Below are 27619 nucleotides of genomic sequence, written 5' to 3' on the forward strand. Positions count from 1 at the left end.
ATAGGGTCTCACTGTGTCATGCTGTGGTGTGATTTTGGTTCACTGCAACCTCCTCCTCCTGGGTTCAAGCGATTCTCCTGCCTCAGCCTTCCGAGTAGCTGGAATTACAGGCACCCACCACCTTACCCGGTTAATTTTTGTTAATTTTGGTAGAGACAGGGTTTTGCCATATTGGCCAGGCTGGTCTGAAACTCCTGACCTCGAGTGATCTGCCCACCTTGGCCTCTCAAAGTGCTGGGATTACAGGCGTGAGCCACCACAGCCAGCCGAAGATGTCCTATTTTTTTTTCTTCATTAGCCACAAGGCTTGATGGGGAATGTAATTTTTGTCTCCATGGGTTGCCTTAGCAAATGATGGGAAGAAACATGAATTTTTCAATGTTATGCTCCTAGAGTGCCATTGAAATGGTAGTTCTGGCTCTTTTTCTGACAGTCCTGAGGCATCCTGGAAAATAGAGCCCAGCCTTTATCCCCTGTCCCCAGCACATCAGGGGAAGTGCACTCCTGTCCTTATTCCTCACTGCAGTGCATGCAGGGAGCTCTGGCCATCAGATTATCTTCTATCCGTCTCCTGTCCCAAAGTACACTGGGAAATGTGGGGATGTCTCCTTAGAACAACAAAATAGTTGCAATCTTTGAAGTTTAGGAGACTAGAAGGTTAGTGTTCAGTGTGTGAGCTGGAAGGTTGCATTTGTAAGAATTAAAGAAAGAGGAGTTCAGGCGCGGTGGCTCATGCCTGTAATCCTAGCACTTTGGGAGACCTACGTGGGCAGATCACCTGAGGTCGGGAGTTTGAGACCAGCCTGACCAACATGGAGAAACCCCGTCTCTACTAAAAATACAAAATTAGCCAAGTATGGTGGTGCATGCCTGTAATCCCACCTACTTGGGAGGCTGAGGCAGAAGAATTGCTTGAACCGGGAAGCAGAGGTTGTGGTGAGCCGAGATTGTGTCATTGCACTTCAGCCTGGGCAACAAAAGTGAAACTTCATCTCAAAGAGAAGAAAAAGAAAACGAAACAGGAAAGAAACATGAAATGTGGCTTGACAGTGAAGGACAGGTTTATTTTAGAGAAAACAAACCTGAGAGGGGCTTTTGGCTGAGTTAAGTTAGAGAGCCCCCCCCTTTTTTTTTCAGACTAAGGATATTTAGGGGTTTTGGAAGGGGGAGCTTATCATAGGTCCGGAATGTTTTTATGTGAGGAAAAGTTTATCGCGGGGTTAGAAAGTCTCTGGTCGGAGGGGAGGCTATCTGGGGGTTGGCATGTTTTTGGTCAGAAAGGGGTTTATCTTAGAGTTGGAATGTTTCTGGTTATGCTGACATTAGCCATTAGGCTGATGTTTTGGGGCTGGATTTAGCTGATTTTTAATCAAGGGGATCTAAGAATGGTGGTGTTTGTTCAAGATGGCGATGCTCCTGCTCTGTCAGCATTTGGAGTCCAGAAATAGATGTGGAGGCAGCCCCCACAAGGACTTCCAAGGTAGGCAGGGGCCTCAAACATGACCCCTGATTCCAGGAGCCTGTGGAAAGGTGTCCCCCACCATTTATCCTCCCAAAGATACACACTACAAAGAAGGGCAGACCTGGCCTTGTTCACTGGTACAAAATCTTTATTTAAGTATAAAATAAATAATATGAATATTAATTAATAACAACGACAACACAACAGCGGCAACAATATTAATAATAACAAGAGCTCTCCCATTGGCCCATGGCCTTCCTCCAGCTTTTCTCTTCTGCTTCACACAACTTTGTGATAGGTGTTTTCACAGCTGGCAAAACTGAGGCTCAGAGAGGTCAGCACACTGGCCTGAGGTCACACAGCAAGTCTGTAGGGCTGGAGCCAAGGGAAGGGCAAGGGGTCCCCTGGATCCAGCCAGGGCAGAGAGGGGGGTTTCAGGTTTAGGTCCAGAGGAGAGTGCCTCCCCACAGTCTGGCAGTCATTAACAGAGTGATGGTGAGGCTGAGATGGGCAGGGCCAGGCTGGGGAGCAGCCCCCTTGCGGTACTGGATATCCAGGTCTGGGTGGTTACAGCCACTTTCAGTACAGCAGGAGACATTGATGTGGTGCATGCTGAAGGCGTCACCCAGGTGGGCACGTTGGCACATTGAGGCAGTTACACAGCCTCTTACCATATAGCTTTGGTTTTTCGGTTCTGAGGAAAGAGAAGACGGAGTGAGACTTCCAGCTCCTGGGCCCAGGACTGGAATTCTCCAGTAGGTGACCTGCCACCTTGCAGTGGGCGCCACCTTCACTACTACCTAGAAAAAGCAGCAGTTCTCAGGGCCAGGTGCGGTGGCTCATGCCTGTAATCTCAACACCTTGGGAAGCCAAGGAAAGAGGATAGCTTGACCCCAGGAGTTCCAGACCAGCCTGGACAACATACCAAAACTCTGTCTCTACAAACATAAAGTAAAAAAGCTGTAGTCCCAGCTACTTGGGAGGCTGAGATGAGAGGATCACTTAAGCCCAGGAGATGGAGGCTGCGATGAGTTATGATCACGCCACTGCACTTCAGCCTCGGCAACAGAGTGAGACCCTGTCTCAAAGAACAAGCAAAAAAAGAGGAAGAAAGGAAGGGAGGGAAGGGAAGGGAAGGGGAGAGGAAGGGGAGGGAAGGGGAGGGAGGGGAGGGGGGAGGGAGAGAGAGAAGGAGGGAAAGAGAGACAGGAATGAAAGGAAGAAAGAGAGAGAGAGAAAAAAAAGAGGAAGGAAAGAAGGAAGGAAGGAAGGAAGGAAGCAAGGAAGGAAGGAAGCGACAGCGGTTCTTAAAGTGTGGCTCAGGGACCCCTGAGACCCTTTCAGGAGATCTGTGAAATCAAAATGATTCTCATGATAATACTAAAACATGGCTTTTTCACTCTCATGTGTACAATGGACTTTTCCAAAAACTCAAGGACATGTGATATTGCAATAGACTGAAAGCAGAAGCTTCCATGAGGACCCAGCTGTCTTCTATTAAGCTGGACATTAAAGAGATGTGCAACACAGCAAAATCATGCCAGTTTTCTCTCTCTTTTTTTTTTTTTTTTTTTTAAGATGGAGTCTCACTCTGTTGCCCAGGCTGGAGTGCAGTGGCATGATCTTGGCTCACTGCAACCTCCGCCTCCCGGGTTCAAGCGATTCTGCCTTAGTCTCCCTAGTAGCTGGGACTACAGGCGCGTGCCAGCACGCCTGGCTAATTTTTGTATTTTTAGTAGAGACAGGGTTTCACCACATGGCCAGGCTGGTCTCGAACTCCTGACCTCATGATCTGCCCACCTGGGCCTCCCAAAGTGCTGGGATTACAGGCGTGAGCCCCCATGTCTGGCTGTCATTACATTTTTTCTTTGGAAACTATAGTCATTTTTCATTAAAATGTTATTTATGTTAATGTGTAATGAGTTTTTATTGTTATAAGATGAATTCATAAATAAACCTTTAAAGATTTCTCAGTTTTGGCTGGGCACGGTGGCTCACACCTGTAATCCCAGAACTTTGAGAGGCTGAGGTGGGCAGATCATGAGGTCAGGAGATCGAGACCATCCTGGCCAACATGGTGAAACCCCGTCTTTACTAAAATTACAAAAATTAGCTGGGCATGATGGTGCTTGCCTGTAATCCCAGCTACTCAGGAGGCTGAGGCAGGAGAATCGCTTGAACCCAGGAGGCAGAGGTTGCAGTGAGCCAAGATCGCACCACTGAATTCCAGCCTAGCGACAGAGCAAGACTCCATTTCAAAAAAAAAAAAAAAAAAAAATTCTCAGTTTTATTTTTATTTATTTATTTATTTATTTATTTGAGATGGAGTTTCGCTCTTGTTGCCCAGGCTGGAGTGCAATGGCACGATATTGGCTCACTGCAACCTCTGCCTCCCGGGTTCAAGCAATTCTCCTGCCTCTGCCTCCCGAATAGCTGGGATTACAGGCAGGCGCCACCACGCTCGGCTAATTTCGTATTTTTAGTAGAGACGGGGTTTCTCCATGTTGGTCAGGCTAGTCTTGAACTCCTGACCTCAGGTGATCCACCTGCCTCAGCTTCCCAAAGTGCTAGGATTATAGGCGTGAGCCACTGCACCTGGTTCCCAGTTTTATTTTTAATGTGGCATTTATCTATAGAAATTGCTGACATAAACAATAAACAACAATTTTTTTTTTAGACAAAGTCTCACTGTGTCATCCAGGCTGGAGTGCAGCGAGTTGATCCCCACTCACTGCAACCTCCTCCTCCTGGGTTCAAGTGATTCTCATGCCTCAGCTTCCTGGGTGGCTGGGGTTACAGGTGTGGGCCGTCACTATACGCAGATAATTTTGCTATTTTTTTGTACAGACAGGGTTTCACCATGTTGGCCAGGCTGCTCTCATACTCCCAACCTCAGGTGGTCCTCCACCTCACCCTCCCAAAGTGCTGGGATTACAGGCGTGAGCCACCACACCTGGCTAACAATAATTTTTAAGAGCATAAATAAGTTGAGACCAAAAAGTTTGAGAACCACTGGAATACAAAGATCTTTCCAGGACACCACAAGATAAAAGCCTAAGCTGTCTTCAGCAGATCCCCACAACCCATAAGAAATCTTGCCACCAAAGAATTCCATTTTTCTTTCCCTTTTTCTTTTTGTAGAAATGGGGGTCTTGCTATGTTGCCCAGGCTGGTCTCAAACTCCTGGCCTCAAGACATCCTCTGGCCTCAGCCTCCCAAAGTGCTGAGAGTACAGGCTTCAGCCACCGCATCCAGCCAGAATTCCACTTTTCTATGGCAAAAATGTCCGCATACTGATGGACAACTCCTAATTCCTTACAACAATATTCACCCACCTGAAGGAAATCCCACCTTTTCCACAGGGAGACCCACCACAGTTAAGTCCAGCTTAACTGGAAGTCAATCTCTTGCAGAACTCTTCACCCGCAATAAGTGTTCCCTCCCAGCCTCGGAGAGGGCCTCACCATAAGTGCCGGTGGCTACCAGACATTGATTCATGGGGCCTCGGCAGTCAATGAGGAAAGTCTCTTCAGAGGAGCATCCATGGGTGCTGTTCCCCTTGCAGCTGTAACACTGGTGGCCATTCTGTGGCAGATTTTCAAGCTCCAGGACTTAGGAGAAGACCAGAGACACAGAGACCAAGAAAATTAGTGCTTGGATCCCCACTTCCTTGAATGACCTCCCCAGGACTCCCACTCCGAGCCAGAGATGTCATGGAGCCACCTTGTGGTCAGGCGTCTGAATGGCATTTGGAGCGGGATGGTTTTTGAGTGCTTAAGAGAAACCGCAACTTTCAACTCCCCCAGCCCCATTTCTGGCCAGGCACTGTGCTGGGTGCTGGGTAAGCAACTATGTAAGATGAAACCGTCCTTGCCCTCACAGAAGTTACAATTTATTTATTTATTTTTGATACAGAGTCTCACTTTGTTGCCCAGGCTGGAGTGCAGTGGCGCAGTTGTAGCTCACTGCAGCCTCGACCATCCCAGCTCAAGAGATACTTCCACATCAGCCTTCTGAGTAGCTGGGACTACAGGCATGCACCACCATGCCCGGCCGATTTTTCTATTTTTTGTAGAGATGGGGTTTTGACATGTTGCTCAGCTGGTCTCAAACTCCTGGGATCAAGGAATCTGCCTGCCTCAGCCTCCCAATGTTCTGAGATTACAGATGTGAGCCACTGTACCTGGTCAGAACTTGCAAGTTATTACTATTATTATTACTAAAAAAATTCTTTGAGACGGGGTCTTGCTATGTTGCCCAGGCTTGTCTCAAACTCCTGGCCTCAGGTGATCTTCCCACCTCCGCCTCCAAAAGTGCTGAGATTACAGGTGTGAGCCACTGTGCCCAGCCAGAATTTACAATTTAGAGCTACGCTTCCCAATCTGGTAGCCACTGGCCACATGTGGTTGTTTACATTTAAATAAATTAATATTAAATCGAATCTTAAAATTCAGTTAGCATTTCAAGTGCTCACTGACCACATACAGTGGTGGCTGTAATATCGGACAGGACAGATATGGAACATTTCCATCTGTTGACAGTTGCTGGGTAATAGAGACAGGGATCTAGATTACACTGGAGGGGAGGGACAGTGAAAGCATCCCTGAAGATGATACATGAAAGCTGAGGCCTAATGGATGAGAAGTTGCCAGCAGGGTGAACTCTTGGGGAAGGCGTGTTCCAACGGAGGATACTGCATATGCAAGGTCTATGAGGCCAGATGGGTTTTGGTGGTTATGGAAGCCAAATGAACGTCAGCACAGTGGCTCATGCCTGTAATCCCAGCACTTGAGGAGGCTGAGGCAGGAGAATAGCTTGAATCTGGGAGGCGGAGGTTGCAGTGAGCCAGGATCACTCCACTGCACTCCAGCCTGGCTGACAGAGTGAGACTCCATCAGAAAAGGGGGGGGGGGAGGAAGGAAGGAAGGAAGGAAGGAAGAAAGGAAGGAAGGAAGGAAGGAAGGAAGGAAGGAAGAAAGGAAGGAAGGAAGGAAGGAAGGAAGGAAGGAAGGAAGGAAGGAAGGGAGGGAGGGAGGGAGGGAGGGAGGGAGGGAGGGAGGAAGGGAGGGAAGAAAGAAGGAAGGAAGAAAGAAGAAAGAAAGAAAAAGAAAGAAAGAGAAAGAAAGAAGAAGAAAAGAAACTAAACGAAGGTGAGGCACAGTGGCTCATGCCTGTAATCCCAGCACTTGGGGAGGCCGAGGCAGGAGAATCACTTGAACCTGGGAGGCGGAGGTTGCAGTGAGCCCAAATCGCGCCACTGCACTCCAGCCTGGCTGACAGAGCGAGACTCTATCAGAAAGAAAGAAAGAAAGAAAGAAAAAGAGAGAAAGAGAGAGAGAGAGAGAAAGAAAGAAAAAAGAAAGAGAGAGAGAGAGGGAGGGAGGGAGGAAGGAAGGAGAAAGAAGGGAGGGAGGGAGGAAAGAGAAAGGAGGGAGGAAGGAAGGAAAGAAAGAAAGAGAAAGATAGAGAAAGAGAAAAAGAAAAAGAAAGAAAGAAAGAAAGAAAAGAAAGAAAGAAAGAAAGAAAGAAAGAAAGAAAGAAAGAAAGAAAGAAAGAAAGAAAAGAAAAGAAAAGAAAAGAAAAGAAACTAAACGAAGGTGAGGCACAGTGGCTCATGCCTGTAATCCCAGCACTTGGGGAGGCGGAGGCAGGAGAATCGCTTGAACCTGGGAGGCAGAGGTTGCAGTGAGCCAAGTTCGCTCCACTGCACTCCAGCCTGGCTGACAGAGCGAGACTCTATCAGAAAGAAAGAAAGAAAGAAAGAAAGAAAGAAAGAAAGAAAGAAAGAAAAAGAGAGAAAGAGAGAGAGAGAGAGAAAGAAAGAAAAAAGAAAGAGAGAGAGAGAGGGAGGGAGGGAGGAAGGAAGGAGAAAGAAGGGAGGGAGGGAGGAAAGAGAAAGGAGGGAGGAAGGAAGAAAAGAAAGAAAGAGAAAGAAAGAGAAAGAGAAAAAGAAAAAGAAAGAAAGAAAGAAAGAAAGAAAAAGAAAGAAAGAAAGAAAGAAAAAGAAAGAAAAGAAAGAAAGAAAGAAAAGAAAAGAAAAGAAACTAAACTAAACGAAGGTGAGGCACAGTGGCTCATGCCTGTAATCCCAGCACTTGGGGAGGCGGAGGCAGGAGAATCGCTTGAACCTGGGAGGCAGAGGTTGCAGTGAGCCAAGTTCGCTCCACTGCACTCCAGCCTGGCTGACAGAGCGAGACTCCATCTCAAAAGAAAAAAAAAAAAGAAGAAAAAGAAACTAAATGAAGGTCAGGCACAGTGGCTCATGCTTGTTATCCCAGCACTTTGGGAGGTCAAGGCAGAAGGATTGCTTGAGCCTGGGAGTTTGATAACAGCCCGGGAAACATAGTGAGACCCCATCTCTACAAAGGTTTTAAAATTTAGCTGGGTGCGGCTGGGCGCGGTGGCTCACACCTGTAATCCCAGCACTTTCGGAGGCGAGGCGGGCGGATCACAAGGTCAGGAGATCGAGACCATCCTGGCTAACACGGTGAAACCCTGTCTCTACTAAAAATACAAAAAAATTAGCCGGGTGTGGTGGCGGGCGCCTGTAGACCCAGCTACTCCAATGGCTTAGGTGGGAGGAACTCCTGAGCCCAGGAGTTTGAGGCTGCAGCGAGCCATGATCATGCCAGTGCACTCCAGCCTGGGTGACAGAGCGAGACCCTGTCTGCCCCATACCCCTCCCCCGCAAAAAATCGCTCGCTGCTGGGTTGAACCTTGGCTGTATGGTGGCAGGAGTGGAAGCAGGGAGACCAGAGAAGAGGTCATTGCAACAACCTGAGCAAGAAGTCAGCGTGGCTCAGCCCAGGTGGTGGCAGTGGAGGTGGGGAGGAGTGGGAAAATTTGAAAGAGACAAAAAAGATAGGAAGCTCAGGTCTTGGCAAGGGCTGATAGACAGTATCATTGAATTCTTACAAAATTCTTCTTTTGAAGAAAAGCCTGGCCGGGCACAGTTGCTCATGCCTGTTATCCCAGCACTTTGTGAGGCCAAGGCAGCCAGATCACTTGAGGTCAGGAGTTCGAGACCAGCCTGGCCAAAATGGTGAAACCCCTATCTCTACTAAAAATACAAAACTTAGCTGAGCGTGGTGGTGGGCACCTGTAATCCTAGCTACTCAGGAGGCTGAAGCAGGAGAATCGTGAACTCGTGAGCAAAGGTTACAGTGAGTGGAGATCAATCCATTGCACTCCAGCCTGGGCAACAGAGATTCCATCTCAAAAAAAAAAAAAAAAGGCCTGATACTGCCATTTTTCAGAAAAGGAAACAGAGGCCCCAGAGAGGAGTCGATTGCCGGAGAGTGACTGCGCAGCTGTCTGCCTGAGTGCGTGCTCCTGCCCAACCCCAGGCCTTGCCTGTGTCTCCCGTTCCTTACTTGGGCCCTCGTTGCATTTGGTGGTGTTGCAACACTTCAGGAAGTGGAAGGTGTCGTTGTTGTGGAAACCACTGGAGCCTGGGCAGCTGGGAAGGTAGCCACAGCCTCGGAGGTGGCGGTCATCCTTTGGACGCCCTGTGGGGGCCAGGGAACAGAGGTCAGATGTCAGATTGTGAATGAGGGACTAAGATGGGATTTGCCCGCAATAGCAGGCATTCAACCATTCACTACTTTACCCTTCATCATAGGACCCTCATTTTATCTAGGACAGTCATAGATCTTGTCAAAAACTACATATTCCAGCCTCTCTAGGTACAGTCATGTGATGAAGTTCGGACCAATGTGATATAAATAGAAGTGCTTTCTGGGACTTCCAGAAAGGAGAACACTTACAAAAGGAGCAGTGCCCCCTTTTTTGTTCCTTCTTTCCTTCTTCCTCCTTCCTGGAACTTAGATGTGAGACCCGGAGCTCCAGCAGCCATTTTGGACTATGAGGCATTTTGAGAATGGAAGTGATGTGTAAGAAACAAGAAGGTGGCTGGGCATGGTGGCTCATGCTAGCAATCCCAGCACTTTGGGAGGCTGAGGCAGGTGGATCACAAGGTCAGGAGTTCGAAACCAGCCTGACCAACATGGTGAAACCCTGTCTCTACTAAAAATGCAAAAATTAGCCAGACGTAGTGATGCACATCTGTAATCCCAGCTACTCAGGAGGCTGAAACAGGAGAATTGTTTGAACCTGGGAGGCGGAGGTTGCAGCAAGCCGAGATCATGCCATTGCACTCCAGCTGGGCAACAGAAAGCGAGACTCCGTCTCAAAAAAAAAAAAAAAAAAAAGAAACAAGAAGGCATCTGGGTTCTTGGTGACTCTGGAACTGTCCTTGTGGCCCTGGACCTCTTGTGTATGACAGAACTTAGTCCCTTGCTGACATCCCTGTTACTCTGGAGTTGTTAAGTACAGTCTTGGGGAGGAGCAGAGCAGGGAGGAGGAGTTGCTGGCAGGTTGGGGCTCACCTTCTTCACCCTCCTGGATCCAGTGGGTCACCACATCCAGGCACTGTTCTTCAGGGCTGCGGCATTGCAGGCTCTGGTGCCGGCCCCTCTCACAGCTCATGTCTGATGAGCCACAGGAAATGCATTCAAGGTAACGGCTTCGGGAAAAGGTGACAGCCCGGCCTGTTTGGAAGAGGGGGAGGGGAATGAGACTCCATGGGGACAGTCCTGGAGCCCTAGCTCTGCAAGGACTCACTGGGCATCAATGCCTCCTTATCCCACCCTGCAGCCAGTTACTGAGCCCTGTCTATTCTGTCTGCTGAATCTTTCTAGAATCCACGCCCTCCTTTCCAGCCCCATGGACCAATCCAGCTCAGACCTCCTTCAACTCCAGCTACCTCCCTAGCCTCTGGGTTTCCATTCTTGTCACCCCCTACTCACCCCAGTGCAGCATTTCCACATGGCCCTAGAAGTATATTTCTTTCCCGTTTTTTTTTTTTTTTTTCTCATGAGACAGAGTCTCACTCCATCACCCAGGCTGGAACGCAGTGGCGCCATCTTGGCTCACTGCAACCTCCACTCCCTGGGTTCAAGTGATTCTCCTTAGCCTCCCGAGTAACTGTGACTACAGGCGTGCACCACCACACTGGGCTAATTTTTGTGTTTTTAGTAGAGACAGTAGTAGAGCTGGTCTTGAACTCCTGACCTCAAGTGATCTACCTGCCTCAGCCTTCCAAACTGCTGGGATTACAGGCATGTGCCACCACACCCGGGCCCTTAGAAGGGTATTTCTAATACTCATATTTGACCCTGTCTCTTCTCTCCTCATGACTCTTCCATAGCTCCCTACTGCCCTCAAAATAAAATCCAAGATCTCTCATCCTGGCTAACATGGTAAAACCCTGTCTCTACTAAAAATACAAAATAATTAGCCGGGCGTGGTGGCGGCGCCTGTAGTCCCAGCTACTCAGGAGGCTGAGACAGGAGAATGGCGTGAACCCAGGAGGCGGAGCTTGCAGTGAGCTGAGATCCGGCCATTGCACTCCAGCCTGGGCGACAGAGCGAGACTCCGTCTCAAATAAATAAATAAATAAATAAATAAATAAAATAAAATCCAAGATCCTCAGCATGGGATTCAAAGCCCATCAAATACTGAGGCCCGAGCACCTCTCCTGCCTCGTCTCCCTCCACTACACCCTCAGACTCTACTCCACACTGACTTCCCACAGTCCGCGGCTACACATGTTGCCTGCCATCCAGGCCTTTGCATATGCCGTTGTCTCTGTCTAGAACACCTTTCCTTTGCTCTCTGCCTTCCCTAACTCCTACTCATTCTTCAGGTGTCAGCTCCAATTTTACCTCCTCTGAGAAGCCTTTCCTGATCCACCAGGCTGGAGCAGCTCCCACACACCCCTGGACTCCCGCATCCCACTCTGGGTGGTCACTGTCTGGTGACAGGTATGTCTCCTCTACTGGACTGTGAGCTCCAGGAGGGCAGGGCCAGGGGCTGTCTTGATCACTATTGTGTCCCAGCACCACCTGGCGCAGGGCCAGGGACAGATAAGATATTCAATACATATTTGTGAAATGAATGAATGAATGAGGAATTACTTAAAACCCCTCTATTGTTCTCTGTGGTAGCCTGTCTCCAAAATGGCCCCCAATAATCTCTGCTCCCTGGTATTCATGCCCTTAAAGAATACGGCTGGCTGGGTGCAGCGGCTCATGCCTGTAATCCCAGCACTTTGGGAGGCCAAGGTGGGAGGATTGCTTGAGTCCGGGAGTTTGAGGTCAGTCTGGGCAACATAGCAGGACTCTGTCTTTAAATTAAAAACAAAAAAAGAAAAAAGAATAAGGATGCCCTATGTAGTCAACTGGATATTATGGAAATGATGGTGTGTGCCTTCTGTGGCTAGATCATAGAACACATGGCAATTTCTGCTTGGCTGTCACTCTTGGGTCATCTTTTCTGGGAGAAGCAGCAGCCATGTTGTGAGGACACTCAAGTAGCACCATGGGGAAGTTCATGTGGCAGAACTGAGGCCTGTGCCACAGCCATGGGAGGGGAGCATTCATGTGAGTGAAGCTACCTTGGGAGCCTTCAGATGATTGTAACCCCAGCTGACATCTTGACTGCAGGCTCATGAAGGATCCTAAGCCAGAACCACCTAGCTAAGCCACTCCAGGGTTTTTGACCTTCAGAAACTTTGTAAAATAATGCATGCTTATTTTATTGCTGCAATCTGTAATGCAGCAATAGAGAATAGATAAGCAATCGATAATACACTACCTAATTATCCCGGGAATCAAAGACTCACTTGACTGATTCCTGATCACTTTGCCTTTTGCACGAACCTTGCGGTGTTGGCCAACTGGATCCGTTACTTTTCCCTGGAAACACCAGAGTCATTCCTCTGCCCAGCCCTTGGCTCACACCATTTCCCATACTTGGCATGCCCTCCCTGTCCTGACCCAAGACACATCTAAGCTGAGTCCAAGCCAAGTCTTAAAAAAGTGAGAGGACCATGTCAGCCAAGGCTCTCAACTGGCAGGCCGCTAGCTGTAATTAGGCGAATCATTTACATCCAAAGCCCAATCATCCCCCTCAAAGAAAAATAACTACAAGGCCACCCATGTCTTCTCATACAAACTTCCATGAAAATGAAAACACAAATTCTCATCATTGCCAAAATAGCTGTTCACACCTAGAACGCCTTTTCCTTGTGCCCTACTTTCTCTAACTCCTACTCATTCTTCAGCTGTCATCTTCAATTTTACTTCCTCTAGGAAGCCCTCCCTGACCCGTCAGCCTGGAACAGGTACCTGCTCTGAGCTCCCACTGCCCCCTGAATTCCCCATTTCTAGTTCTGCCTACTCTGGGTGGTCACTCACGGGTCTCCTGTGTGAACTCTTTTTATGCCACTCTTCTAAATGCCAATGATCCTCAGGGCTATTTTCTTTTCTTTTCTTTTCTTTTTTTGAGATAGAGTCTTGCTGTGTCCCCAAGGCTGGAGTGCAGTGGCACAATCATGGCTCACTGCCACCTCGACCTCCCTAAGCTCAGGTGATTCTCCCATCTCAGCCTACTGAGTAGCTGGGACTATAGGCGTGTGCCAGTACACCTGGCTAATTTTTGTATTTTTTGTAGAGACAAGGTCTTGCGATGTTACCCAGGCTAGTCTCGAACTCCTGGACTCAAATGATCCTCTCGCTTCGGCCTCCCAAAGTGCTGGGATTACAGACGTGAGTACTGTACCTGGCCAGGGCTCTGATTTAAGCCCTTTTTATTTCTCACAGTATAGACTCTTTCATGGGGTAAATATTGAAATGACTTCATTTCCATCTATCTGCTCATCACTCACAAATCTCTCTCTAGTCCAGGCTTCTCTCTGAGCTCCAGACCTGTACATGCAACTGTCTCTTCAAGGCCCCATGGCTATACCTCAAACACCTGTCCCAAACAGAACTCCCCATCTTCTCCCACAACTGCTCTTTTTCTTGAAGTCCACGCGTCCAAGGCGGCCCCATCCAGTCCCTAGGGCGGAACCTGGCAGACCCCTTGGTCTTCCACATCTGTGGATCAATCCACATGCTTCTACTGTTCCATCTTCTAGCTCTTTAATCCTTTTGCTCTGCTGTTTCTGACCTCTATCAAGCATAACTGCAGAGTTCTTCATTTGAGTCACTGTTCTATATTTTCTGTTGGACTCTTAAAAAATGGATTCCTTGGCTGGGTGCGGTGGTTCATGCCTGTAATCCCAGCACTTTGGGAGGCCAAGGCGGGTGGATCACGAGGTCAAGAGATTGAGACCATCCTGGCCAACATGGTGAAACCCTGTCTCTACTAAAACACAAAAATTAGCCAGATATGGTGGCAGGTGCCTGTAGTCCCAGCTACTTAGAAGGCTGAGGCAGGAGAATTGCTTGAACCCAGGAGGCGGAAGTTGCAGTGAGCCGAGATCATGCCACTGTACTCTAGCCTGGCAACAGAGTAAGACTCCGTCTCCAAAAAAAAAAAAAGGATTCCAGGTGTTAAAATGTGCCCATTCTTCTGTTTTCCTGAATATATTGATTGTAGCAATTTTCATGTTTCCTGTCCTATAATCCAATATCTGAATCACTACAATTCTGTTTCTATAGTTGGATTTTTCTCTTAGTTTCTGGTCAATTGGTCCTTTTTATTTTCTTCAGGATACCTTGTAAGATTTTGTTGTTGTTGTTTATTTTTTGTTTTGTTTTGTTTTGTTTTGAGGCAGAGTCTTGCCCTCTCGCCCAGGCTTGAGTGCAATGGTGCGATCTCAGCTCACTGCAACCTTCTTATCCCGGGTTCAAGCGATTCTCCTGCCTCAGTCTCCCAAGTAGCTGGTATTACAGGCGTGCGCCACCATACTTGGCTAATTTTTTTTTTTGTATCTTTAGTAGAGAAGGGGTTTCACCATGTTGGCCAGGCTGGTCTTGAACTTCTGACCTCCTGATTCGCCCACCTCGGCCTCCCAAAGTGTTGGGATTAGAGGTGTGAGCCACCATGCCCAGTCTGGTTTTTTTTTTTTTTAAGATGGGGTCTTTCTACATTGTCCAGGCTGGTGTGCAGTGGCTATTCATAGGGATAATCCTGCTACTGATCAGCACAGGAGTTTTGACCTGCTCCATTTCTGAGCTGGGCTGCTCCAACCCCTCCTTAGACAACCTGGTAGTCCCCTGCTCCTGGGAGATCAACATATTGATGCCAAACTTAGTTCAGACACCCTATTGATATAGCACATTACAGCCCAGAACTCTCAGGCTCAAGTAATCCTTCCAAGTAGCTGGGATTATAGACGCATGCCACCATGCCTCGCTATCTTGTAAATTTTGATCAGATGCCAGACATTATAGATAAAAATCTGTCAAGGGCCTAAACGATGTTTTCTTCTTCCACAGAGAGTCAGGTTTTCATTCCTGTCAAGTATTGGACCTAGGCTTGTTTAGGGCTCTTCTATTTCACTTTGGCCCTTACCCCTAGGGTGGTCTTAGGGGGAAAGCCTGAGATGCTTACCAAGGCCTCTCCAGCTTGGCAACCTGTGTCCCCAGCATCACATGTCTGCTGGAAGCCTTGTTCGCTTTTGTAGCTTCCCAGTTGCTATTTTTCTCTTCCAAGTTTCTTAGACTCTCACCCTGTGCATGTACAGCTTGCCAATGACTTGAGGGAGATTTGTTTGCAGGTTGGGAACTCCCTTTTCTGTGGTCCCATCCATTCCAGGATTTTAACTCTCATCTTCCAGACATTCTGGCAGCCCCAAACTCCAACCTCCGTCTTCTCAGTCTAGCGACTCTTTCTGTCTGGGCTCTATTTCCCTTCCACAGCAGCAGATTGGCAAGTGCACTCCGGGAAAAAGCCAGGTTGTCTGTGGAACCCACATTTTATGCTTCCCTTATTTCAGAGGTTGTAGTGCCTCAAGTTTCTCCTTTCTTTCTTTCTTTTTTCTTTTTGAAACGGAGTCTTGCTTTGTCGCCCAGGCTGGAGTGCAGTCGTGTGATCTTGGCTCACTGTAACCTCTACCTCCCAGGTTCAAGCAATTCTTGTGCCTCAGCCACCCAAGTAGCTGGGACTACAGGCATGTGCCACCACACCTGGCTAACTTTTGTATTTTTAGTAGAGACAAGGTTTTGCCATGTTGCCCAGACTGGTTTTGAACTCATGAGCTCAAGTGATTCACCTGCCTTGGTCTCCCAAAGTGCTGGGATTACAGGCATGAGCCACTTCGCCCGGCCAAGTTTCTCCTTTCATTTGCTGCTCTCCAGTGACTTCTAATCATTGTTTATTATTTGTCCAGCATTTGCAACTGTCATTGGCAGAAGGGTTGGTCTGATACAAGTGACTCCATCATGACCAGAATTGCAGGTCCCCTCCCACATTTAATCTACCACTAAGGCCTGCTTCTAAATAGCACTTTTTTGGCTTTTGTTGAGACAGGGTTTTTCTCTGCCACCCAGGCTGGAGTGCAGCGGTGTGATCACTGCAGCCTCCAGCTCCTGGGCTCAAGCAATCCTCCTGCCTCGGCCTTCCAAAGTGCTGGGATTACAGATGTGCACCACTGTGCCTAGCCTGAACAGCTCTTAAATCTATCCACTTCTCTTCCTCTGCATATCTGACACCCTAGTCCTGCTGCCCTCTTCTCCACCTGGACAACCTCACCCACCCCCAGGTTGGTTTCCTGTCATCTACTCTTGCTTCCTTTCAATCTATCTTCTGTCCTGAGGTCAGAATAATTTGTTAAAAATATAAATGAGGGCCAGGTGCAGTGGCTCACATCTGTAATCCCAGCACTTTGGAAGGCTGAGGCGGGCAGATCACGAGGTCAAGAGTTCAAGACCAGCCTGGCCAACACAGTGAAACCCCATCTCTACTAAAAATACAAAAAAATTAGCCGGGCGTGGTGGCGGGTGCCTGTAGTCCCAGTTACTTGTTAGGCTGAGGCAGGAGAATCGCCTGAACCTGGGAGGCAGAGGTTGCAGTGAGCTCAGATCGCACCATTGCCCTCTAGCCTGGGCAAAAACAGAGAAACTCCGTCTCAAAAAAAAATAACAATAAATAAATGTGATCATTACATTCGCTGTTTAAAACCTTCTGTGATGGCCCAGTGCTCCCAGGACGACGTCTAGAAGCTCCTGTGTAACATGCTCCTGCCAAGCTTTCCAGCTCATCTTGCCCCACTGTTTCCTTCATCCAGCTACACTGCTTTTGGCCACCTTTGTATCTGTTGCTCCCTCTGCTGGACTGCTGGAAAACCCTTTCCACTGTCTTTTTTATTTTTTTTTTAACAGGATCTCGCTCTGTCACCCAGGCTGGGGTACAGTGGCACGATCATAGCTTATTGCAGCCTCCACCACGTGAGCTAAAGTGATCCTCCTGCCTCAACCTCCCAAGGAGCTGGGATCACAGGCATATGCCATCATGTCTGGCTAATTTTTGTATTTTTGTATTTTTTTGTAGAGTCATGTTGCCTAGGCTGGTCTGGAACTCCTGGGCTGAAACAGTCCTCCCACCTGGGCCTCCCAAAGTGCTGGGATTACAGGCATGAGCCACCGCACCCGGCCTCCACTGGCTGTTTAATAGTCTGATTCCTACTCATCCTTCAAGATCCAGCTTAGCTATTGCTTGCCCTAGGAAACCTTCCCTGACCTGAGTCAGGTATCTCCTCTGGGGTCCCACAGCTCCTACTCTTCCCTCATCCCAGCCCTGAACCCTCTGCCTGTGTTTCCCCCTTCCTAGCCCAGACTAATCTATTAGGTTGGTGCAAAAGCAACTGCGGTTTCTGCTGTTGCTTTTAATGGCAAAAGCCGCAATTACTTTTGCATTAACCTAATAATCAGTCACTGTCTGGTGATGGGTCTGTCACCCCTATACACACACACACACACACACACACACACACGACTGTGAGTCCCATGGAGTCAGGCAGTGTGGGGAAAAGAGACACAGTAACAGGCTGATCTCGCTTTCTTTTCCCCACAAGGCAGGGCACAAGGCTGTCTTGGTCCCTGCTGTGTCCCCAGCATCATATAAGTACTGAGTGCAGTTTAACCAACTATTCAAGTTGCCACAAGCAGGATACAATGGCATTATAAATGGGGATGAGGCCGGGCGCAGTGGCTCACGCTTATAATTCCAGCACTTTGGGAGGCTGAGGCGGGTGGATCACCTGAGGTCGGGAGTTCAAGATCAGCTTGACCAACATGGAGAAACCTCGTCTCTACTAAAAGTACAAAATTAGCCGGGCGTGGTGGCGCATGCCTGTAATCCCAGCTACTTGTGAGGATGAGGCAGGAGAATCACTTGAACCCGGGAAGTGGAGGTTGCGGTGAGCTGAGATCGTGGCATTGCACCCCAGCCTGGGCAATAAGAGTGAAATTCCATCTCAAAAAAAATAAAAAGGAAAGAAAAGAAATAGGGAGGATATAGGTATCTCAGTTATTAGATTACTGAATTGACAGCTGCTGCTCCAAGCTCCTGGTGGACCCCGACCACTCCCAACTCTCTCCCCAGGACCCTTCATGTCCCTGTGACCCATCATGGAAAGGGGTAACACCAGGCCCAGCAGGGGACTCCAGGAGTTTGTCGTGGCACTCATCAATATTTTAAAATATTTTCACTATCATCTCTGATTGAATGCACTACTTAGACCCAAGTATTGGTGCTTTCCTTAAGCGCATCTCACCGAGACAGGAAGCCCACATCCTCTCTTGTCACTTCCTCAAAACAAACCTCTGATTTGGCCCCGCCAACAGATTAGCGTTTGAGGACAGGATGGATGAAAACCAGGCAGAATCAGGAAGAGTGAAGAACAAAGAAAACCCAGTGCAAACTCAGCCCTCTGCTCACTGCCGTCACCGTGACTAGACTGGCCTTACCCTATTTCCTTCCTCACTAGCTCCAGAAAGAGGAATCTCTTTCACAGATGGATCCATGCACTGTGGACCCATTCCTTCCCCACCCTTCCTGTCCTGTGGGAATTTAGGAGAATTTGACCTTTTCTAAGTCTTTTTCTTAAAATGATCAGAGCCTGAAGCCATGGAATTTGACAAAGGGGCTTATGGATATTTCTTTCTCTTTCTTTCTTTCTTTCTTTTCTTTCTTTCAGACAGGGCTTATGTCTCTTTCTATGTTTCTCTTTCTTTCTCCTTCCTTCCTTTTTCTCTTTCTCTTTCTTTCTCTTCTTTGTCTCTTCTCTCTTTTTCTTTCTTTCTTTCTTTTTCTTTCTTTCTCCTTCCTTTTTTCTTTCCTTCTTTGTGTCCCTTCCTTCCCTTCTCTCTTTCTTTCTCTTCCTTTCTCTCTTTCTGTCTCTCTTTCTTTCTTTCTTCTTTCCTTTCGGACAGGGTCTCACTCTGTTGCCCAGGCTGGAGTGCAATGGCATGATCACAGCTCACTACAGCCTTGATCTGCCAGGCTCAAGTAATCCTTCCACCTTAGCCTCCTGAAGAGCTAGGACTACAAGTGTGTACCACTATGTCCGGCTACTTTTTGTTTATTTTTTGCAGAAACTGGGTCTCACTATGTTGCCCAGGCTGGTCTTAAACTCCTGGGCTCAAGCAGTTCTCCTGCCTTGGTCTCGCAAAGTGCTTGGATTACAGGTGTGAGCCACCACATCCAGCCTGTTATGGACATTTCTTCACATTTTTTTTTTTTCACTGCCCAAGCCAGAGACCATCTATTGCAGAGGATTCTCCCAGCCTACTGTGGCCCATTTAATCCTCCCCTCTTTTAACTTCCCTTAAGAACATCAAGTCTTTGCTTGAATCCTGGCCCCTTAGCATCTATTGCTTGGACCATCTCCCATCCCAATGGATTGGGTAGGACCATCTCCTGCCCAGTCAGATGGACAAACATCACTGAGACGTCTCATCTATGTCTCATGCACGCGTGTGAGCTTAAGGGCAGAGTTGCAAGTTATACCTAACAACCATACATACAAACATGCAGGAGGGGATTGGGTTAAGGATGAAAGTAATTGTGTCATTGGGGTGGGGATTTGGATAGTCTGAGATGAGGATGGGGTTGATTTGGGGATGGGGCTGGAACTGTGTTTGGAACAGGGCTGAGTTTGAGTTGGGAACAGTGTTGGGGTAACATGAAGTTGGGGATAGGATTGAAGGTGAAGCTGAGTTGGGGTTGGATATTGGGTCAAGAATGGGTTGGGGATGGGGCTGAGCTAGAGATGGGTTGGGTTGGGGTTGGGACTTGGATAAGGCATGGAGTTGGGGTTCAGCTAATGTAAAGTTAAGAGTAGGATTGGGATGATGATGAGGTTGAGCTGGGCATGGCTTGGGGTTGGGGATGGCAAGGGCTGCCGTACTCACCAGAGTTGCCCTGGTTGCACAAGTCTAACCCACACACAACCTCGGTAAGGCTGGTGATCTTCAAGCCAGTCCGATAGCTCATGGTCCTGTTGGTCTTCTCTGAGTGGGTACAGCTTTTCTCCACCAGCTCCAGCTCTTCCCCTTCTGCAAAGAGGGGATCTTCATTACCACAGAGGCTCCTCTCAGCCCAACCAGTCTCTGACAGTCCTGGTCTCAAGGTCATCCGCTCCCAGGGCTGATTTTTGGTAGGCCTCTTCTCTTGTTTGAGTCCAACTCTGTCTTTTTCTAGAGTTAACCTTGACTCTACCCCCATTCCAACAAGGAGCCTGCTCTATTTTATTTTAATTAATTTTTTTTTTTTTTTTCTGGGAGACAGGGTCTTGCTCTGTCACCCAGGCTGGAGTGCAGTCGCAAGATCTCAGCTCACTACAACCTCTCCCTCATGGATTCAGGCGATTCTCCTGCCTCAGCCTCCCAAGCAGCTGGGAATACAGGCACATGCCATCACACTTGGCTAATAATTAATTAATGTTTTAAGAGACAAGGTATCGGCCAGGTATGGTGGCTCATGCCTGTAATCCCAGCACTGGGAAGCCAAGGTGGGCAGATCACGAGGTCAGAAGATCGAGATCATCCTGGCTAACACAGTGAAACTCCGTCTTTACAAAAATGTTTTTTGCATTTTGCAAAAATGCAAAAAACACCAGGTGTGGTGGCGGGCACCTGTAGTCCCAGTTACCTGGGAGGCTGAAACAGAAGAATCACTTGAACACGGGGGGCAGAGGTTGCAGTGAGCTGAGTCTGCACCACCGCACTCCAGCCTGGGCGATAGATTGAGACTCCATCTCAAAAAAAAAAAAAACGAAAAGAAAAAAAAAGAGACAGGGTCTCACTCTGTCACTCAGGCTGGAGTGCAGTGGTGCAATCATAGCTCACTGCAACCTTGACCTCCCAGGCTCAAGCAATCCTGCCTCCTCAGCCTCCCGAGTAGCTGGGACTACAGGCGCCCGCCACCACGCCCGGCTAATTTTTTTTTTTTAATTTTTAGTAGAGACGGGGTTTCACCGTGTTAACCAGGCGGTCTCGATCTCCTGACCTCGTGATCCACCCTCCTCGGCCTCCCAAAGTGCTGGGATTACAGGCGTGAGCCACCATGCCTGGCCCCATTATGTAATTATTACCACAGTGTCTTCTGCTGCTGACTTGCTGACTGACTTAAAGTCATTTCCATTTTCTTCTTTTCTTTCTTTCTCCCCTCCCTTCCTCCCTTCCTTTCTTTCTTTCCTTTCTTCCCTTCCCTTCCTCTTTCTTTCTCTCTCTATTTCTTTCTTTCTTTCTTTTTTTCTTGAGATGGAGTTTCACTCTTGTCACCTAGGCTGGAGTACAATGGCATGATCTCAGCTCACTGTAACCTCCGCCTCCCGGGTTCTAGCAATTCTCCTGCCTCAGCCTCTCGAGTAGCTGGGATAACTGGCACCCAACACCACCCCTGGCTAATTTTTGTATTTTTTAGTAGAGACAGGGTTTCACCATGTTGGCCAGGCTGGTCCTGAACTCCTGACCTCAGGTAATCCACCTGCCTCAGCCTCCCAAAGTGCTGGGATTACAGGCATGAGCCACCACGCCCGGCCCACATTTCTCTCTTTCGTTCATTTTTTTGACAGGGTCTCACTCTGTTGCCCAGGCCGGAGTGCAGTAGCATGATCTCAGCTCACTGCGACCTCCGCCTCCCAGGTTCAAGCAATTCTCCTGTCTCAGCCTCCTGAGTAGCTGAGATTACAAGTGCGTGCCACCACACCTGGCTAATTTTTCCTTTTTTTTTTTCTGTAGAGACGGGTGTTTCACCATGTTGGCCAGGCTGGTCTTGAACTCCTGACCTCAAGCAATTCATCTGCCTTTGCCTCCCAAAGTGCTGGGAATACAGGTGTGAGCCAGTGCCCGGCCTGTTTCCAATTTTCCATGTCACAAACATTGCTGCTAAGAACATTCTTATACATGTATCCCTGGGTATATGTGGCCAAGGTTCTTTGGCATTTCTGCATGCCGAGGAGTTGAGCTGTAGCATATGCTAATCTTCTTCTGGACTAGATATTGCCAAATCGCTCTAGGTGGTTGATGTGCCAATTTACTCCCCCACCACAGACACGGTCTGCAACTCCACATCCTTACTAACCCGGGTATTGTCAGATTTTTAAAGGCTTGCCAGTCTGGTGGGTGTGAAATGGGCTCTCCTTGTTTGTTTGTTTGTTTGTTTTTAGTTTGCATTTCCCAGTTACGGGTGAGGAAGGTTTCTCAATCACTCGCGTTCCATGCTGCGCTGGAGGGGTGTGTGTGTGGGAGGGAAGCTCACCTTCCCACATGCGCACGATCGTGGTCCTGCAGAGGTCCTGTCCTAGGGCGCACTCTTCCACCCGGCAATCCCCGTTGCTCTTACACTGCATGCACCGCAGGCCCCAAGAGGCTGGGGGAAGGAGGGAGAGGAGAGGAGAGGAGAGGAGAAGTTAACTTCGCTTAGCTCCAAGACCCCCGCTCGCCCCTGCATGTCCCAATACCAACACCAAGTCTCTAGGCCCCGTCCATTCTGATTCGTGTTCCATGTTCTGCTGGGTTCCGGCCGGCGGTACTTCCAGTCTGTCCTTTGTCCACGTTCTACCTCCATCCCACTAACTGAACGTTCTATCCCTGCCCACAAGTCCTTTCCCAAAGTCCTGTCCTGGCCTGTTTTTCCTTTCATTCTGTCCTCGTGAGGCGTATATCCTGACAGTCCTATCCCCGCCCTCTCTGTCTATCAGTACGTTCTATTCCTGCTCCCATTAGGCCCTTCTCACCGCGCCGGCCCTCGGTGGATCACGCCTCTCCAGTTCCACTAGGGGAGTTCTAGCCTCGCGCCACCCCTGTCTATCTTTATGTTATACCGCCACTCCTAGTGCCCTAATGGAACTATCCCTCCACTCACTCCCCCTGGTTCTACCCGGCTCCAGAGCCTCTCCCCGCCCACTAGTTTATTCCCAAATTGTAGCCCGGGCCATCAGCCCTCCCGAGTTTCTATCGTCAGATACTCTAGTTTCCCGCGAAGTTCTGTCTCCGCCCTCCAGCTACCCAACTAGGTTTTGGCCCCGCCCTAGACACCCCCTCAAGGTTCTAGCCCCGCCCTCTAGCTCTTCCTGACCTAATCTTCTCGCCCCCTGGCTTCTCCCCGATGCCATAACCCCGCGCCTAGCTCCTCCTCGAGGCTCTAGTCCTGTCCTCTAGCTCCTCCTTGTGGTTCTAATTTTGCCCTTTAGCTTTCCCCGAGGCTCTCCCCGCCGCTAGTTCTTCCCTGAGGTCATAACTCCACCCCAGTCCCTCCTTGAGGTTTCAGCCCCACCCTGTACTCCTCCCCGAGGTCGTAACCCCGCCTCTTGGCCCCTTGAGGTCCTAACTCAGCCCCGTAGGTCCTCCCCAAGCTTATAACCCCGCCCCTAGCTCCTCCTTGATGTTCCAGCCCCGCCCTCTAGCTCCTCCCCGATGTTATAATCCTATCCCTTAAGATTCTAGTCCCGCCTTCCAGCTCCTCCCCCGAGGTTATAAGCCCGCCCTCTAGTTACTCCTCGAGGTTATAACCCCGCCCTCTGGCTCCGCCTCGAGGTTCTAGCCCCGCCCCTAGCTCATCCTCGGGGCTATAACCTCTCCCCAAGCTCTTCCTTGAGGTTCCAGCCCCGCCCTCTGGCTCCTCCCCGACACTCTCTCCCCGCCCCAGGCTCCTCCCCGAGATTGTAGCCCAGTCCCTAGTCCGGGTCCGGACCTCTGGGCCTTCCCCGACATCGCCTTCCAGCTGTGCGTTCAGAGTATCCCGGAGTTGTTACTCATTCCAGGCCTCCCGCGGTCTCGAGCGCTTTCCGGGTTATTCATTGCGGCCGCAACACCCCGTGGCCGCCCGCCCTGACTCAGTTCCTTCTCAAATTCCTCTTGTTTCTCTACCCAGTGCCCCCCACATTTTCCGGGCAAGTAGGTGAGAGTCGCCTCAGTGAGAGGGAAAGGTCCTGAGGGACAGTCCCGGGTCTCCAGCACTGGCTCTGCACCGCTCAGTCAGCCTCCCTTGGCCCTTTTGTAAAAGGGAGTCCTGTCCCCTCGTTTCTCGGAGGGGGAGACCTGGCAGCATGGAGAGCGCTGGGGGGCGCTGCGGGGTCAGATCCTGCTTATTCGAGCACTGGCTGTGTGATTTTAGGCCAGTTATCTAACCTCTCTGTGCCCCAGTTTCCTCTGCGAAACGAAATTAATAATAGTCCCATCGTCAAACGAAATTAGTAATAGTCCCATTTTATAGTTCCTTGAAATTACAAGGAAGAGGCTTCGAAGAGCTCCATTAAAAAAAAAAAAAAAAAAAAGCACTTGGGCTGGGCGCGGTGGCTGACGCCTGTAATCCCAGCACTTTGGGAGGCCGAGGCAGGGGGATCACGAGGTCAGGAGATTGAGACCATCCTGCCTAACACGGTGACACCCGGTCTCTACTAAAAATACAAAAATTAGCCGGGGGCGATGGCAGGCGCCTGTAATCCCAGCTACCCAGGAGGCTGAGGCAGGAGAATCGCTTGAACCCGGGCGGCAGAGGTTGCAGTGAGCCAAGATCGCGCCACTGCACTACAGCCTGGGTGACAGAGTGAGACTCCGTAAAAAAAAAAAAAAAAAAAAAAAAAAAAGCACTCACTAAATTATGTAAAGCTAAATGCCTTTGCTCCACTAATATTTCCTTAGCTACCGAGAGCCAGGTACTGCGCCGCGTAGCGTTGCACAAAGCACGAAAATTACTATAATTTGATTAGGGAGGGTGCTGGGGACTGAACCCCATTCCTCAACTCATCCTCTGACAACCCCCACTCCCCTCAATCAGACCCTGTTCCAGGCGCAGGCGTTCGGGACCCAGCCCCTACCTGGGACGCAGGTGTGGAGCAGCAGCAGCAGTGGCAGCAGCAGCGGGTGACCCATGTCGCGAGGGCAGCTCCTGTGCGCGGGGTCCCTGCACTTCTCTCCTTCTGGCCTCAGGAAGGAGGCAGTTTTGTGGCCCCAGGGGCTCCTCCCAGACGTTTTGTGAAAGAGCGAGTCAGCCCCAGATGCGTGGGCGCCTCCCCCTCCTCCCGTAGGAACCTCCTCCGCCCCAAACTTCCCTTCCCGGGGCGCGGCCAGCTGGTGGTGAAGGGGTTGGCTCGGCCCTGACTCATGGAGCTGTGGTCACAGCTGTGTCCCCAGACTGCCTGGGTGCAAATCCCAGTTCTCTTTCTTCCTAATGTGGGACCCGGGGCATTCGCTCTCCACTGCTGTAAAATGAGGATAAAAGCTTTGACGGTAAATATGAATGTGGCTGATTATTAGCTAACAGGATTTTTGTTAGTTTTGTCAGAAGGGATAATGTCCTTATCTAGAGAGGCATCCTGAAATATGCATCTCTTAAACACTTAACACACTTAACCCTTGCTTTGCTTCCTGCTGTGCCCCCAGCTCCTGGACCAGTGCCCAGCACAAAGTAGGTCCTTGGTAAATGTTAAAAGAATGCGTTGAGCCCTCCATTTCGGCCAGCAGCTATTCCAAGCATTGCACCTACATTAAAACACTTAATGGTGAAACCCCGTCTCTACTAAAAATACAAAAATTAGCCGGGCGTGGTGGCGTGCGCCTGTAATCCTAGTTACTTAGGAGGCTGAGGCAGGAGAATCGCTTGAACCCGGGAGGCGGAGGTTGGGTTGCAGTGAGCCGAGATCGTGCCACTGCACTCCAGCCTGGCACAGAAGGAGACTCCGTCTCAAAAAACAAACAAAAAACACTTCAGCCAAAAATGTAAAAAGATACACTGTTACGACAATGGCTTTGTGCTTAGGTGGATTCTTTTTTTTCTTTTTTCTTTTTCTTTTTTTTTTTTTTTTTTTTTCCAGATGCTCACTAGAGTATTTAGGGGTGAATGTGACTGATGTCTGCATTTTTTTGTTGTTGTTTTGGAGATTTTTGTTTTTTTTTTTCTTTTTTTTTTTCTTTTTCTTTTGTTTTCATTTTGATGTCTGTATTTATTTTATAATACTTTAGAAGAGGTCAGATGAGGTGGTTCATGTCTGTAACACCAATGCTTTGGGAAGCCAAGGCAGGAGGATCACTTGGGGCCAGAAGTTCAAGACCAGCTTGGGAAACATAAAGAGACCTCGTCTTTCCAAAAAAAAATTAAAAATAAAATAAAATTAGCTGGGTGCAGTGGCCCGTACCTGTAGTCCTAGGTAGTTGGGAGGCTAAGGTGGGAGGATCGCTTGAGCCTGGGAACTGGAAGCTGCAGTGAGCTATGATTGCACCACTGCACTCCAACCTGGGCAACAGAGCAAGACCCTGTCTCAAAAAATAAATAAATAAATAAATAAATAAATAAATAAATAAATAAATACTTGAGTGGAAAATAAAGGCAAAATAGCCAAATGGTTGTATCAATTATATAAAGGTAATGGGTATATAGGGGCATATTATGCCATTCTGTCTCCTTTTCTGTGTGTTTGAAAAGGCTTATAATAAGTTTTTTCTTTCTTTTTGTTATTTATTCATTTATTGAGACAAAGTCTCACTCTGTCACCCAGGCTGGAGTGCGGCGGTGCTATCTTGGTTCACTGCAATCTCTGCCTCCTGGGTTCATGCGGTTCTCCTGCCTCAGCCTCCTGAGTAGCTGGGATTACAGGCACCCGCCATCACGCCCTGCTAATTTTTGTATTTTTAGTAGAGATGGGGTTTCCTCATGTTGGCCAGGGTGGTCTCGAACTCCTGACCTCAGGTGATCCTCCTGTCTTGGCCTTCCAAAGTGCTGGGATTACAGGCATGAGCCACTGCACCTGGCCAAGTTTTTTTTTTTTTTTTTTTAAGTAAAATAAAACACTAAAGATAACATTGTCTCCCCTTCTTAGGATGCATCTAGCTAAACAGAGCAATTTAATGTAGGTGCAATGCCTGAAATGGCTGCCGGCCAAAATGGAGGGCTCAACACATTCCTTTAACTTTTACCAAGGACATAATTTGTGCTGGGCACTGGTCCAGGAGCTGGGGGCACAGCAGGAAGCAAAGCAAAGTTCCCACCTTTTGTGGTGTTGACAGTGGGGAGCAGATACGTGTTATCTAAACTTTCACTGTCTGAGAGGGATAAGCAAACTGGAGAAAGCAAAGCAGGCTGAAGGAAGTACCTGGGTGTAAGTGAGGCGTGAGCTGTTTTAGGTGGGTGATCCAGGAGGGGTTCCCTGCGCAAGTGGCATTCAGGCAGAGGCTGAATGCAGTGAGGGAAGAAGTGGGGCAGATGTGCAGGGAACCTTTCCAGGAAGCAGAAACAGCCAGTGCAAAGGCCTTGAGGGGGAAGCCTGATGAGATTCTAGGAATGGAAGAGATGTCAGTGTGGCTAGAACAGAGTAGGAGAGGAAGAGAGTCGTAGGGGATGAGTAAGTGGTAGCTACTTCTACTGCTGTAATAATGATTATACTATGTGATTTGTTGTTGCTGTTTTTGAGATGGAGTCTAACTTTGTCTCCCAGGCTGGAGTGCAATGGCGTGGTCTCGGCTCACTGCAATTTCCAACTCCTGGGTTCAAGTGATTCTCATGCCTCAGCTTCCTGAGTAGTTGGGATTACAGGCATGCCTGGCTAATTTTTTTTTTTTTGTTTTGAAATGGAGTATCTTTCTTGTTACCCAGGCTGGAGTGCAATGGTGCAGTCTCGGCTCACTGCAACCTCTGCCTCCCAGGTTCAAGAGATTCTCCTGCCTCAGCCTCCTGAGTAGCTGAGATTACAGGCATTCTCCACCACACCTGGCGATTTTTTTTGCATTTTTAGTAGAGACGGGGTTTTACCACGCTGGCCAGACTGGTCTTGAACTACTGATTTCAGGTGATCTACCCACCTCAGCCTCCCAAAATGGTGGGATTACAGGCTTGAACCACCGCGCCTGGCCCTAATTTTTGTATTCT

At 48.8% G+C, this 27619-nt stretch overlaps 1 protein-coding gene across 2 annotated transcripts; it reads right to left on the reverse strand.

Moving 5' to 3' along the window:
* Positions 1 to 1592: 1592 nt before the first annotated feature.
* PLAUR (plasminogen activator, urokinase receptor) lies at positions 1593 to 24676 on the reverse strand. Of its 2 annotated transcripts, none has more exons than XM_045380431.3 (7): positions 24576 to 24676; positions 22016 to 22126; positions 19666 to 19809; positions 9850 to 10011; positions 8836 to 8970; positions 4927 to 5073; positions 1593 to 2156 (listed from the first exon to the last, which is right to left on the reverse strand). In XM_045380431.3, exons 1-7 carry the CDS (start codon positions 24628 to 24630, stop codon positions 1903 to 1905), a joined length of 1008 nt encoding a protein of 335 aa, XP_045236366.1. In that variant the 5' UTR covers positions 24631 to 24676; the 3' UTR covers positions 1593 to 1902. The 2 variants fall into 2 exon arrangements, with proteins under 2 accessions (XP_045236366.1, XP_005589514.2); XM_005589457.5 differs by lacking the exon at positions 24576 to 24676 and adding an exon at positions 22222 to 22737.
* Between the last annotated feature and the right edge of the window lie 2943 nt (positions 24677 to 27619).

This window comes from Macaca fascicularis, chromosome 19 (assembly GCF_037993035.2).
Source record: "Macaca fascicularis isolate 582-1 chromosome 19, T2T-MFA8v1.1".
NCBI classification, from domain to species: domain Eukaryota; kingdom Metazoa; phylum Chordata; class Mammalia; order Primates; family Cercopithecidae; genus Macaca; species Macaca fascicularis.